The following is a 15,563-nucleotide window of genomic DNA, read 5'->3' on the forward strand; positions in this document are numbered from 1 at the left end:
GCCTACTGCAGAGGAGCAAGGCAGCCTGATGGACTCTCTAGTTATCTACAGTATATTCTTCAGCTCTGTAATAACATCATGAAAATAAAATACATGTTGCACCAGTTCTAACTACTGCATTTTGAACAGAGCTAGAAGTTTTCTAGCCACTTTATACTTAGGTCCACCTGATAACCCTAGAAACAGTTCTATTTAACTGTATCCTACAGAATGGGAGGAAAGGTAGTTTGTTCAATCTAAATACACCCCTCCCCCGCAAAAAAAACCCAACAATCTCCTACCGCTATTTTGAGAGTCTGTAGGTATCTGGCCAACATCACCAGTACTCGTACTTTCCTCTGTTTCAGTACCAGGATCTGTTCCTTCAGGCCCCTAGATATAAACAAATAAACATTCAGATGGGTTACAGCAAAGGATGGGAGCTTAGAGAACAATTTATAACAAATCATTGCTCTTTGATACTATAGGTGACACTGAATATAATAGTGTATAGTAGCAGCAGCGTAATCCTTCTAAATTTACCGGTAAAAGTTCAAGCTCTACGTATTTTTTGTTTGAAAAGCCAGGTGTTATTTTCTCTGGCTGATTATGGTGCAGTTGAGGACTACGGGAGCGAGCTGCGGAGAGGTCTAACACACCCACCCACACATTGGATCACTTCCAGGAGAGACCCAGTCACTGCACACTACCTATAGAAGAATCACAGAGAGGATAAAGGGGGCTCTCATTGGGACAGCTGCCATTCATCAGTGCTGGGACTAGGAGAGGTGCCATCACTTTAGAACTTCCTCCCTTTTGTGGCTTTCCAGGTAGGCAAGACCAACAAAATGGACACTGATCTTTTGTGAGCAGCAGTTCCTTTTCTTTATCTGCCCTCATATCTGCAGGGAAGCAATGGAGAGGTGTCTATTTGCCTGTGGGCTCTTCAGAGAGTGGTATAAGTTTTTGATTCAGGTATTTTCTTCCTTGGAGAATACTCAACCACCATCACATCTATGCAACTTTGAGTTTTTCTACCAGGAGAAATGTAAAATTATGGAATCCTTGCCAGGACACAAGGAAACCCCAAGATCAGAGCCATCCAACGGGAAGCAAATTATTTTGTGCATTCAATCAAGCATATATTAGAGATTAATGACAGAGAGGAATCTGACATTCCCTGTAGTTTAAGGAATGTGCTTAATGAAGGGGAGGCGAAGACCGATCACAATTTTAGTTGGGCCACAGGTACAGTAGCAATATAGTTATCTTCTCACTAATGAGGCTATAGTAAAAAGTATACATCTGCTTAAGTTGAGTGTCCCCAAAACATGCATATTCTAAGACCAAAACCATTATGAACACCTTACAAGACAGCATGGACAGGAACATTTTAACAATCCTTAATATTATTGTGTCAATAAGGCAGTTGAGAGGTGGTCAGAGCAACTGGCAGAGGGTCAGGAATCTGAAACACAAAAATGTATTTGCCAACACTAGAGGAACATATCAGTGTAGCTTACTCTCTGGATTTACATTGGACTGCATAAGTCTAGGACTCTGGAATTACCCGCACACTCAGAAGAGATCATGTTCAGTGCTGAACTGAATAGTTATTTTTACAAGCCACAGGAATAAAAAAAAAAAAATTCTCCCTGTTAATGGCCCCTACACCAAAGGGTCCTAGGTTTTGCTTTACTCATACCCAGAGGAATATGAGAAGTATGACCTTCAGGGATCACTTCTATGGTCCTTGTGGAAGACTGCAGAGAAGTAGGCTTGGGCAGCGAGACAACCAGTCCCCAACACTGTGAAACAGACAGAAGGACCAGGTAGGCTGGTCACACAATGTACAAGATATCACTTGGTTGGGGCCAGTCTACTTCTCTTCAGGTACTAGTCGTTCAATTCAACTACAGAAATCTGTGAGACACAAAGTTGGGGAAAGACTTGGAACTGCATAAAGAATTGGGTATTTACTCAGATCTCATCCTCGTTTAGAAACTGGAAGGTTCTTCTTGACCTATTATACTATAAATCTGAGATCCACTCAAATATAAATACATTATATATATAGAAATATAAAAGTCCAATGGCAGTCAGCACTCCTTGAGCAGCATAGAGGTTCCAACGGATAAATGGGACTCAGGAGACTTGTGAGCAGGTAAAAAACGTATATCATTGGTAGTACCACTGATAATATACGTTTTTTTCACCTGCTGACAAGTCTCCTGAGTGGCATTTATCCGTTGGAACCTAAATATATATATATATATATATATATATATATATATATATATATATATATATTTATTAGTGATGAGCGGGTTCGGTTTCTCGGAAACCGAACCCCCCCCGAACTTCACCCTTTTTACACTGGTCTGAGCCATACTCGGATTCTCCCGTATGGCTCGGTTAACCCGAGCGCGCCCGAACGTCATCATCCCGCTGTCGGATTATCGCGAGATTCGGATTCTATATAAGCAGCCGCGCGTCGCTGCCGTTTTCACTCGTGCATTGGAAATGTTAGGGAGAGGACGTGGCTGGCGTCCTCTCCGTTTATGTTGATGCATTGCAAATATTTTGTGCTTGCTTATTACTTAATTGTGGGGACTGGGGAGCAGCTGTATATAGGAGGAGTACAGTGCAGTTTTTTGCTGACAGTGACCACCAGTAATACGTTGTTTGCCTGAAAAACTATCCATATCTGTGCTCAGTGTGCTGCTTTATTGTGGGGACTGGGGACCACCAGTATAATAATATATAGGAGGAGTACAGTGCAGTGTTGCTGACCAGTGACCACAAGTATATAATATATAGCATTACGGTACAGTAGACCACTGCTGTACCTACCTCTGTGTCGTCATTAAGTATACTATCCATCTAGATTCTATACCTGTGGTGCATTTCAGTTGTGCAGTTTGCTGACACAGTGACCACCAGTATATATAGCAGTACGGTACGGTAGGCCACTGCTGTACCTACCTCTGTGTCGTCATTAAGTATACTATCCATCTACATTCTATACCTGTGGTGCATTTTAGTTTTGCAGTTTGCTGACACAGTGACCACCAGTATATATAGCAGTACGGTACGGTAGGCCACTGCTGTACCTACCTCTGTGTCGTCATTAAGTATACTATCCATCTACATTCTATACCTGTGGTGCATTTTAGTTTTGCAGTTTGCTGACACAGTGACCACCAGTAAACTATATATAGCAGTACGGTACGGAAGGCCACTGCTGTACCTACCTCTGTGTCGTCATTAAGTATACTATCCATCTACATTCTATACCTGTGGTGCATTTTAGTTTTGCAGTTTGCTGACACAGTGACCACCAGTATATATAGCAGTACGGTACAGAAGGCCACTGCTGTACCTACCTCTGTGTTGTCATTAAGTATACTATCCATCTACATTCTATACCTGCGGTGCATTTTAGTTTTGCAGTTTGCTGACACAGTGACCACCAGTATACTATATATAGCAGTACGGTACGGAAGGCCACTGCTCTACCTACCTCTGTGTCGTCAAGTATACTATCCATCCATACCTGTGGTGCATTTCAGTTGTGCGCAGTATATATAGTAGTAGGCCATTGCTATTGATACTGGCATATAATTCCACACATTAAAAAATGGAAAACAAAAATGTGGAGGTTAAAATAGGGAAAGATCAAGATCCACTTCCACCTCGTGCTGAAGCTGCTGCCACTAGTCATGGCCGAGACGATGAAATGCCATCAACGTCGTCTGCCAAGGCCGATGCCCAATGTCATAGTAGAGAGCATGTAAAATCCAAAAAACAAAAGTTCAGTAAAATGACCCAAAAATCAAAATGAAAAGCATCTGATGAGAAGCGTAAACTTGCCAATATGCCATTTACGACACGGAGTGGCAAGGAACGGCTGAGGCCCTGGCCTATGTTCATGGCTAGTGGTTCAGCTTCACATGAGGATGGAAGCACTCATCCTCTCGCTAGAAAAATGAAAAGACTTAAGCTGGCAAAAGCACAGCAAAGAACTGTGCGTTCTTCGAAATCACAAATCCCCAAGGAGAGTCCAATTGTGTCGGTTGCGATGCCTGACCTTCCCAACACTGGACGGGAAGAGCTTGCGCCTTCCACCATTTGCACGCCCCCTGCAAGTGCTGGAAGGAGCACCCGCACTCCAGTTCCTGATAGTCAAATTGAAGATGTCACTGTTGAAGTACACCAGGATGAGGATATGGGTGTTGCTGGCGCTGGGGAGGAAATGGACAAGGAGGATTCTGATGGTGAGGTGGTTTGTTTAAGTCAGGCACCCGGGGAGACACCTGTTGTTCGTGGGACGAATATGGCCATTGACATGCCTGGTCAAAATACAAAAAAAAATCAGCTCTTCGGTGTGGAATTATTTCAACACAAATGCGGACAACAGGTGTCAAGCCGTGTGTTGCCTTTGTCAAGCTGTAATAAGTAGGGGTAAGGACATTAACCACCTCGGAACATCCTCCCTTATACGTCACCTGCAGCGCATTCATCATAAGTCAGTGACAAGTTCAAAAACTTTGGGTGACAGCGGAAGCAGTCCACTGACCACTAAATCCCTTCCTCTTGTAACCAAGCTCCTGCAAACCACACCACCAACTCCCTCAGTGTCAATTTCCTCCTTACCCAGGAAAGCCAATAGTCCTGCAGGCCATGTCACTGGCAAGTCTGACGAGTCCTCTCCTGCCTGGGATTCCTCCGATGCATCCTTGAGTGTAACGCCTACTGCTGCTGGCGCTGCTGTTGTAGCTGCTGGGAGTCGGTCATCCAAGAGGGGAAGTCGGAAGACCACTTGTACTACTTCCAGTAAGCAATTGACTGTCCACCAGTCCTTTGCGAGGAAGATTAAATATCACAGCAGTCATCCTGCTGCAAAGCAGATAACTCATCCTTGGCAGCCTGGGCGGTGAGAAACGTGGTTCCGGTATCCACCGTTAATTCAGAGGCAACTAGAGACTTGATTGAGGTACTGTGTCCCCGGTACCAAATACCATCTAGGTTCCATTTCTCTAGGCAGGCGATACCGAAAATGTACAGAGACCTCAGAAAGCGAGTCACCAGTGTCCTAAAAAATGCAGTTGTACCCAATGTCCACTTAACCACGGACATGTGGACAAGTGGAGCAGGGCAGACTCAGGACTATATGACTGTGACAGCCCACTAGGTAGATGTATTGCCTCCCGCAGCAAGAACAGCAGCGGCGGCACCAGTAGCAGCATCTCGCAAACGCCAACTCGTTCCTAGGCAGGCTACGCTTTGTATCACCGCTTTCCAGAAGAGGCACACAGCTGACAACCTCTTACGGAAACTGAGGAAGATCATCGCAGAATGGCTTACCCCAATTGGACTCTCCTGGGGATTTGTGACATCGGACAACGTCAGCAATATTGTGCGTGCATTACATCTGGGCAAATTCCAGCACGTCCCATGTTTTGCACATATATTGAATTTGGTGGTGCAGAATTATTTAAAAAACGACAGGGGCGTGCAAGAGATGCTGTCGGTGGCCCGAAGAATTGCGGGCCACTTTCGGCATTCAGCCACCGCGTACAGAAGACTGGAGCACCACCAAACAGTCCTGAACCTGCCCTGCCATCATCTGAAGCAAGAGGTGGTAACGAGGTGGAATTCAACCCTCTATATGCTTCAGAGGATGGAAAAGCAGCAAAAGGCCATTCAAGCCTATACATCTGCCCACGATATAGGCAAAGGAGGGGGAATGCACCTGACTCAAGCGCAGTGGAGAATGATTTCAACGTTGTGCAAGGTTCTGCAACCCTTTGAACTTGCCACACGTGAAGTCAGTTCAGACACTGCCAGCCTGAGTCAGGTCATTCCCCTCATCAGGCTTTGCAGAAGAAGCTGGAGACATTGAAGGAGCTAAAACAGAGCGATTCCGCTAGGCATGTGGGACTTGTGGATGGAGCCCTTAATTCGCTCAACCAGGATTCACGGGTGGTCAATCTGTTGAAATCAGAGCACTACATTTTGGCCACCGTGCTCGATCCTAGATTTAAAACCTACGTTGTCTCTCTCTTTCCGGCAGACACAAGTCTGCAGAGGTTTTAAGACCTGCTGGTGAGAAAATTGTCAAGTCAAGCGGAACGTGACCCGTCAACATCTCCTCCTTCACATTCTCCCGCAACTGTGGGTGCGAGGAAAAGGCTAAGAATTCCGAGCCCACCCGCTGGCGGTGATGCAGGGCAGTCTGGAGCGAGTGCTGACATCTGGTCCGGACTGAAGGACCTGCCAACGATTACTGACATGTCGTCTACTGTCACTGCATATGATTCTCTCACCATTGAAAGAATGGTGGAGGATTATATGAGTGACCGCATCCAAGTAGGCACGTCAGACAGTCCGTACGTATACTGGCAGGAAAAAGAGGCGATTTGGAGGCCCTTGCACAAACTGGCTTTATTCTACCTAAGTTGCCCTCCCTCCAGTGTGTACTCCGAAAGAGTGTTTAGTGCAGCCGCTCACCTTGTCAGCAATCGGCGTACGAGGTTACTTCCAGAAAATGTGGAGAAGATGATGTTCATCAAAATGAATTATAATCAATTCCTCCGTGGAGACATTCACCAGCAATTGCCTCCAGAAAGTACACAGGGATCTGAGATGGTGGATTCCAGTGAGGACGAATTAATAATCTGTGAGGAGGGGGAAGTACACAGTGAAAGGGGTGAGGAATCGGAGGATGATGATGAGGTGGACATCTTGCCTCTGTAGAGCCAGTTTGTGCAAGGAGAGATTGATTGCTTCTTTTTTGGTGGGGGCCCAAACCAACCAGTCATTTCAGTCACAGTCGTGTGGCAGACCCTGTCGCTGAAATGATGGGTTCGTTAAAGTGTGCATGTCCTGTTTATACAACATAAGGGTGGGTGGGAGGGCCCAAGGACAATTCCATCTTGCACCTCTTTTTTCTTTCATTTTTCTTTGCATCATGTGCTGTTTGGGGACAATTTTTTTGAAGTGCCATCCTGTCTGACACTGCAGTGCCACTCCTAGATGGGCCAGGTGTTTGTGTCGGCCACTTGTGTCGCTTAGCTTAGCCATCCAGCGACCTCGGTGCAAATTTTAGGACTAAAAATAATATTGTGAGGTTTTCAGAATAGACTGGAAATGAGTGGAAATTATGGTTATTGAGGTTAATAACACTATGGGATCAAAATGACCCCCAAATTCTATGATTTAAGATGTTTTTTAGGGTTTTTTGAATAAAACACCCGAATCCAAAACACACCCGAATACGACAAAAAATTTTCGGTGAGGTTTTGCCAAAACGCGTCCGAATCCAAAACCAAAAACCCAAAAATATGACAAATGTCCGGTGCACATCACTATATATATATATATATATATATATATATATACACACACACACACACACACACACACACACACACACACACACACACACACAGTGATTATATTATATATATACACACACACAGTGATTATATATATATATATATATATACACACACACACATAGTGATTATATATATATATATATATATATATATATATATATATATTAACCAAATTGCGCTTCAATAAACCGCCTTAAGTACAATAGTCCTTAGGGGAATCAGCGGCTAATCCCCAAAACGAGTCCTCTTGCCAGTTGAGAACTAGTAGTTTAATGTTGTATATGGATGTCAGGGGAGCGCTCGGAAGAAAGTTAATGTCTCTTAACAGTATTCCCAAGGATAATCCTTCAAATTGAATGTGGTCACGGAATGGTAGATGTTTATGGAAAAAACCCTATCACCAGAATCACCCAGACAGCAGAAATCACTTGTTAGCTTGTATCCTTTATAAAATTTTATAAAAATCTTTTGTACAAGTGTTTTATAATGACTCTTACATTTATCTTGACATTCCAGCAGTGCTGGTAAAACAATGTTCACCAAACATGTTTCAGGTTTGGCAAGATCAATATAGTTGGTGTGAATCAAAAGAGTTTCCTACCGATTGTCAACTGGAATTCTAATTTCTGTTCTGTAGTACTGCCTAGCGTTGGGTTTAAAATTCAGATCTTTGAAAGTTAAGGTCTCAGGCATCTTCATTTCTCAGCCCGTTTTCGTTTATCTAAAGGACAGACCTTCTTAAAGGAATTGACGTATGCGCAGCCTCTATATAGTGCATATATCAATAGCTCTTTGAAATCTCAACCTGGTGCTGGCAGCGTTATGGTACAATGCTTTCAAAACAATGAATTTGGTTTAATTAAATTTCTTTACCTCAAAGTCTACCTTCCTGTTTCTTATATTCACAGCAAGAGGAGATTTGGAGCTGGGATATTTGTTTTCTATGCCTATATGCCTCATTTTTCATTTTTAGAACCAAACCTTCCTCTGAGCCCAAGGAGGTCTCCTAGTTTCCATAAATAGGACATTATGACCCTATCTTTAGGTAACATCTTCCTGCTTCTGTACTCTATTTCCCAGTGAATCTAGTATCTGCCATAGGACTAACAGATAAAAGAGGGGGACAGATGTATTAAGCCTTGAGAAGGGATAGAGAAGTGATAAACCAGTGATAAGTGCAAGGTCATAAAGCACCTGCCAGTCTGCTCCTAAATGTCATTTTTCAAATCCATAATGATTGGCTAGTGCGTTATCACCTTGCCTTGATCACTGGTTTATCACTTCTATATTCTTTCCCCAGGCTTAATACATCTGCCCCAATGTCCGTAAAAACAAACAAACCCAAGCCCCCCCCAAAAATAAAAATAAAATAAATACAAAACGTTATTGTAATTACAAATAGATTCAGCTTGCATTAGGCGTATTTGTAATAAGAATAACTATTTGGATATCATGATTGCTACTTAAGTTTAAAGAAACCCATATATGCCCTGAGAAAAAACAATTCGCTTTGGTTGAAGGAGAAATTAAAAAAATAAATACTGCATGTTAAGGCCCATACACACTTGCCGAGAAAATGGGTGATGTCACTCATTTTCCCCCTTCCTGAGCGTCGTCGCTCATTTTCTCGGCAAGTGTGTATGCTGCCAATGACGACTGATACGCGCCCCCGCGGGTCGGCAACGATCGTCGCTGCCGGCAGTGCATGCATGCTCTATCTGGATTGTCGTCCAGGAGCTGCATGCATGGCCGGCGGCTGCGTGATTACACTGAGCGATATTAGCGCTCATAACGCTCAGTGTGTATGGGCGGCCACCGCCCGCCCGGGGAAACACTAGACGACGAAGCTCATAGAGCGACGTTGTCTAGTGTGTATGGACCTTAACAGTGACAATATCATGATTATGGACCAGATCACAGATTGTAGTTTGAAAGGGCTATGAGAGAATACTGAATGGCTGGAAACAAAGTTACACACCGCAGCATCATCTCCTTCGTAGGTTTCATTTCCATCAGCACTACCGTCTTCCCCATTACTCTCATCCCCTTCATCACCCATGTCATCATCATCCTCTTCCTCATCATCCTCCTCCTCCTCTTCGTAACCTGGTATTTCCTGGGAGAGCAGGGAAATAAAAAAATAATCCTCACAAAAATGCTTCAAATGCAGTATTTACCCTTGCAGCCGTTAGACAAGGCCAAAGTTACCTCTTGATCGCCTTCATTGTCATCCTCCTCCTCTTCATCACTGTCTATTACAATGACATCATCACGCTTAGGAGTAGCATCCTGGGAGGACTGAACAATTTGGGTTTGATCAGAAGATGGCGTTGCAATATCCATAAGTGATTGAGATGTCTCCTCACTGTCTGGAATGAGCGGATACTCCAAACTGCCACTCTGTAAATCATAAAGAGGAAAAGCAAATTAATAAAGTCTAGCTGCATACTAACTACCAACAAACATTATGCACTAAAAAAAAAAAAAAAAAAAAAAAGTTATGATAAAACTTACCTCTGTTAACTCTTTCTTCGAGGTACATAGGATCCACAGGGAGACCTTAGGGGTATTGATGCTGGAGACCAGTATCAGGCACCTAACAGTTAAGCTTTTCACTGGACCTTCTTCCTCATACCACGCCCACAGCTCAGGCTCTTCGGTTTTAGTTAACAAGCCCAAAGCAGGAGTCGGAGAGGAGAGAAGTAAGGATGGTACACATAGGAAACACAAACAGGAGACGGGAACTGGTGACCGAGAAGAGTAACCCATTGAAGCGTGGTGCGTCAGGGTGGGTGCCCTGTGGATGCTATGGACCTTGTAGACGGGCTGCCCATAAAACTTCCCAGAGAGCAAGTAGAGTGAGCAGAGACTGTAACCGGAACAGGGAGATCAGCTTGGGTGTAAGCTTGTGAGATAGTCATGCGAAGCCAGTGAGCCAAAGTCTGTTGGTTAGCTGGCCAGCTTTGTTTGTGGAATCTATAAAAGACAAAGAGGGAATCAGTTTATCTGAGGCAACTAGTATGGTCCACGCAGAGTCGCAAAGCTCGGACCACATCCGAAGAGGCCTCCCTGGCAGACAGACCTGGTGTGTGAAAGGCTGGAAGAATAATTTCTTTGTTGAGATGGAAGCTGGATACCACCTTAAGGAGGTAACCCTGTTTGGTCCATAGGACTGCTCTGTCATGATGAAAGATCAAAAATGGAGAGCGGCATGAAAGCGATTCCAATTCGGACATCCTGCGTGCCAAGGCAATTGTCAAAAAAAATAATAAAAAAATCTTTGCAGTTAACCACTTGAGGTCAAAAGAGTCCAATGGTTCAAATGGAGACTGCTGCAAAGCATAAAGAACCATTGACAAATCTCAAGGAGTCACTGGAGGGACAAAGGGAGGTTCGATCCAGAGTACCCCCTAAAGGAAGGTATGCACGTCCTGAAACTGAGCAATTATTGTCTGGAACCAGACACAGCTGAGACTTGCACCTTACGAGAAGCAAGGCCTAGGTCTAGATCATGGACCGCCTGGAGAAAGGTAAGGATTCTAGAAAACCGAAACACCAGAGGATCGAAGTGACCCTAAGCACACCGCTGGAAGTAAGAATGCCAGATGCGATAATTATGATCACAGTGCACCCTTCCTCCTTAAATTTGCAAAGCACCCTGGGAAGGAGAGATACCGGAGGGAAGAGGTATGCCAGACGGAAGGGCCATTTGATGACCAAAGGCTGCGCCTGGATACCTTGTCCTGGACCTGTGTACGGGTACAGTGTAGTTGTTTCTGGAGGCCACGAGGTCTACTTCCAGAATAACTTATTTGTCCACGAGAAGCTGGAAGACTTTTGGATGTACAGATCACTCTGACATTCACATCCTGGCGACTAAGGAAGTCTGCTTCCCAGGCAAGGACTCCCAGGATGAAGAATGCGGAGAGGACATTCCACCAAGGCAAGAATCTGTGCCACTTCTGCCATTGCTGAGGCACTGCGAGTGCCTCCTTGGTGACTAAGATAAGCCACTGCCGTGTCGTTGTCTGACTGGACATGAGACAGGATAACCTTGAAGAAGTTCCTGAGACAGAGTGAGGGCTCTGCAGACAGCTTGAAGTTCCAGGACGTTGATTGGGAGAATCCTTTTGACCTAGGTTCAACGGCCATGAAAGGTGTGACAGCTGGTGACAGCTCCCCACCTGCTGAGGCTGGAGTTTGTGGTAAGAAGAACCCAGTCCAGAAACCAGAATAGACGACCCTTGTCCAGGCTGGAGGTTTGACATCCGAACGTCCGGAGGGAGTTCCAACATCTGAGATTTGAGCTATGTGGGTTGCCCGATCCACCTGGCGAGATAAGGTGCTGTTGAGGCCTGGAGTGGAACTGTGCATATTCCACCATGTCGAAGGTGGAAACCATTGAGCTCAGGATATGTATTGGACACCCTGCGACTGCGAAGCAATTTGTGTACCCTTAGGTGCAGTGTCGTTATCTTGTCTTGAGGAAGGACGATGCGTTGTACTTAAGTATCCAGAAGAGCTCAGAGATGTAGCATCCTCTGATATGGGATCAGGGAGGACATGTTCCAGTTGTTTAGCCATCCGTGACCCTGACTAAATGCTATGGTCACCTGAAGATAGTGGCTGAGGACCGTGAGAGAGTGTGCTAGAATAAGAAGGTCGTCCCGATAAGGGAGTATTCTAATTCTCTGACAACTAAGCTGATCCGCCACTACCTCCATGAGTTTGGTAAATACCTGCGGAGCCGTGGAAAGGTCAAAAGGGCAGAGCTTGAAACTGGAAATACTGATGCAGGACAGCAAGTCGGAGGTATTGCTGATGAGAGGGCACTATAGGTACATGTAGGTAAGCGTCCTGTATGTCCAGGGAGACCATAAAGTCCCCAGGCCGCATAGCCAGGACAATGGAACGGAGGGTTTCCATACAAAACCTGGGCACTCAGATATTTGTTCAGTAACTTGAGATTGAGGATGAGCCCCACCGGGTTTCTGAACCAAAAATAGAGAGAGTGTTTAGTAAAATACCATGCCCCACTGAGACAGGAATAATCACACCTGATTGTAGTAAGGAGTGAAGAGCTGTCTGTAGCGCACTGGATTTACCAAGGTCCACCAGAGGGTTGGTATTAAAATAGTCGGGGAGGAAAAAGGAGAGCGCGTAGCCATGAGAGAGATTCCTGCACCCAGGCATCTGTTGTGATCTGATGCCACGACTGCGCAAACTGAAGGCGGCCTCCCACCCTGGGATCCCCTAGGAGGAGGCCCGCCCCATCAGGCTGAGGGTTTATCCGTGAGCATGGTGGCTGGATGTCTAGCAGCCCAGGCATGCTTGGTTTGGGGTTGAGAGGCCTTTGTGGAGCGTGACAGTCTAGGAAAGGCCTGACACATGGCCTTGCCTGGGGGGGGGGGTCAAAAGGATCAAAAAGGATGAAGTCTGAGGCTGTGTAGAGGAGGCTGAGAGCAAGCAAGCAGTTTTAGAGGCCACCAGGTTAGTGACTATTTTGGCCAGCTCTGGGCCAAATATAGGATTTTAAATACCTACCGGTAAATCTTTTTCTTGTAGTCCATACGGGATATTGGGGACATAATTAGTACAATGGGGTATAGACAGGTCCAAAGGAGACAGTGCACTTTAAATTTCTTCAACTGGGTGTGCTGGCTCCTCCCCTCTATGCCTCCTCCTACAGGTCAGTTATAGGTAATATAGTGCCCGAAGGAGAATGACATACTTGAGAGAAGGAACATAACAATATGCATAACCAGGCCAGCAACGTCTGGCAACAGTAACAGCAAGAGCTGAACAGATAACAGAGAACCTGCAGAAAGTAACCGCATAGAGGCAGGCGCCCAATGTCCCTTATGGACTACATTTACCGGTATTTAAAATCCTATTTTCTCTAGCATCCATAAGGGATATTGGGGACAGAATTTGTGCGATGGGGATGTCACAAAGCTTCCAGAAAGGGTGGGAAAGTGCGGAGTCTACTGCAGCACCACCTGCACAAACTGGGTATCCTCCTTGGCCAGGGTATCAAATTTGTAGAATTTCACAAAAAAGTGTTCTTCCCAGACCAGGTAGCAGCTCGGCATAGTTGTAAGGCCGAGACTCCACGGGCAGCCGCCCAGGAAGAGCCCACTGATTGTGTAGAGTGGGCCTTCAAAGACTTAGGAACAGGTAAGGTTGCCGACACATAGGCCTGTTGGATAGTAAGCCTGATCCAACGAGCAATGGACTGCTTTGAAGCAGGATAACCCTTTTTCTGCGCATCATAGAGCACGAACATGGAATCAGTCATCCTGACCCAAGCTGTGCGTTTGACACAGATCTTCAAAGCACGCACCACATCCAAAGACTCTGGAGAAGCTGAAGCATCAGAACAAGACGGAAACACAATAGGTCGATTCAGATGGAATGCGGAGACAACCTTCGGCATGAACTGCTGTCTAGTCCGGAGCTCCGCTCTGTCCTTGTAAAAGACTAAGTAGGGACTTTTACATAAGGCCCCCAATTCTGAAACGCGTCTAGCAGAAGCCAGGGCCATCAACATCACTGTCTTCCACGTGAGGTACTTGTATTCTACTGTCATCAAAGGCTCAAACCAGGAGGACTGTAGAAATTGCAACACTACATCCAAAGCCCAGGGTGCCGTAGGCGGCACAAAGGGAGGTTGTATGTGGAGCACCCCTTGAAAGAAGGTCTGAACTTCTGGCAACATAGCCAATTACTTCTGAAAGAGAATTAAAAGCTTAACGGAACCCAGACGTAAGCCTTTATCCACACCAGCCTGCAGGAAACGAAGGAAAAGTCTCAAGTGAAACTCCGTAGGCGGATACATGCGTTCCTCGCACCAAGAGACTTATCTCCTCCAGATATGATGATAATGTTTTGATGTGACAGGTTTTCTGGCTTGCACCATAGCGGCAATTACTTTTTTGGAAAACCCTTTGAGAGCTAGGATATGCCGCTCAACTTCCATGCCATCAAACGAAGCCACCGTTAAGTTCGGGTAGACGAACGGTCCTTGCTGAAGATCCTTTCTTAGCGGCAGAGGCCAAGGGTGTTCTATGGACATGTTCAGAAGCGTTGCGTCTGATCCGTTGGAGCACCCTTGGGATCAAAGGGATCGGAGGGAATGGTTAGACCAGCTGGTAAGGCCAAGGTGACGTCAGTGCATCCACTGCACTCGCCTGAAGGTCCCTGGTTCGTGAGCAGTAGCAACAAAGCTTCTTGCTGAGGCAAGACGCCATCATGTCGATCTGCGGGTATCCCCATCTGTCGACAATCTGTTGAAACACCCGATGTAATACTCACTCCCCCGGGTGGAGGTCGTGGCGACTCAGGAAGTCCGTTTCCCAGTTGTCTACTCCTGGAATGAAAATTGCGGGCAGTGCTCTTGCATTTCTTTCCGCCCAGAGAAGTATTTTTGACACTTCTTGCATGCAGGCCTTGCTTTTTGTCCCTCCTTGTCGATTAATGTACCCCACTGCCGTGGCGTTGTCAGACTGAACCTGGATCACCCGATTCCTGAGCAGAGAGGAGTCCTGAAGCAGAGCATTGTATATCGCCCGTAGTTCCAGAATGTTGATCGGGAGTAGGGCCTCTTGGGCTGACCACCGGCCCTGGAACTACGCCCCCTGGGTGACAGCTCCCCATCCTCTCTTCCAGGAGGTTGGAGGACTGTAGCCACCAAAGGAGGGAAATCCTGGCCTGAGGTGACAGCTGAATCATCAGATGCATCTGTAGATGAGAGCCAGACCACTTGCTCAGGAGATCCAACTGAAACGTTCTTACATGGAACCTCCCATACTGGATCGCCTCGTATGATCGCAACTAATTTTCCTAACAATCTTCTGCAAAGATGTATGGACACTTGAGTAGGTCGGAGCACCATGCAAACCATCTCCTGAAGTGTTTTCGCCTTGTCCTCTGGTAGAAACATCTTCTGGGCCACAGTATCCAGCAACATCCCCAGGAACAGGAGCCTCTGAGTTGGCTCCAGGTAGGACTTCTGTAAGTTGAGGATCCACCCATGGTCTGACAGAAGATGAATGTTGCGGTCGCTATGGAGCAACACAAGCTGTATATCACCCGTAGTTCCTGAATGTCGGCAGTAGGGCCTCTTGGACAGACCACCTGCCCTGGAACTGCTCCTCATCCTCGTAGACTCTCATCCGTCGT

At 45.9% G+C, this 15,563-nt stretch overlaps 1 protein-coding gene across 1 annotated transcript in view; it reads right to left on the bottom strand.

Moving 5' to 3' along the window:
* TPR (translocated promoter region, nuclear basket protein) overlaps window positions 1-15,563 on the bottom strand; it is a 605,901-nt gene that overhangs the window by 105,499 nt on the left and 484,839 nt on the right. Inside the window, exons 40-42 of the mRNA XM_063940231.1 lie at window positions 9,591-9,782; window positions 9,361-9,498; window positions 282-372 (exon numbers count right to left, since the gene is read on the bottom strand). Coding sequence (XP_063796301.1) covers window positions 282-372; window positions 9,361-9,498; window positions 9,591-9,782 — 421 coding nt within the window. The remainder of the gene's footprint in view (window positions 1-281; window positions 373-9,360; window positions 9,499-9,590; window positions 9,783-15,563) is intronic.

The sequence above is a fragment of the Pseudophryne corroboree genome, chromosome 9, assembly GCF_028390025.1.
Source record: "Pseudophryne corroboree isolate aPseCor3 chromosome 9, aPseCor3.hap2, whole genome shotgun sequence".
Classification (NCBI taxonomy): Eukaryota; Metazoa; Chordata; class Amphibia; order Anura; family Myobatrachidae; genus Pseudophryne; species Pseudophryne corroboree.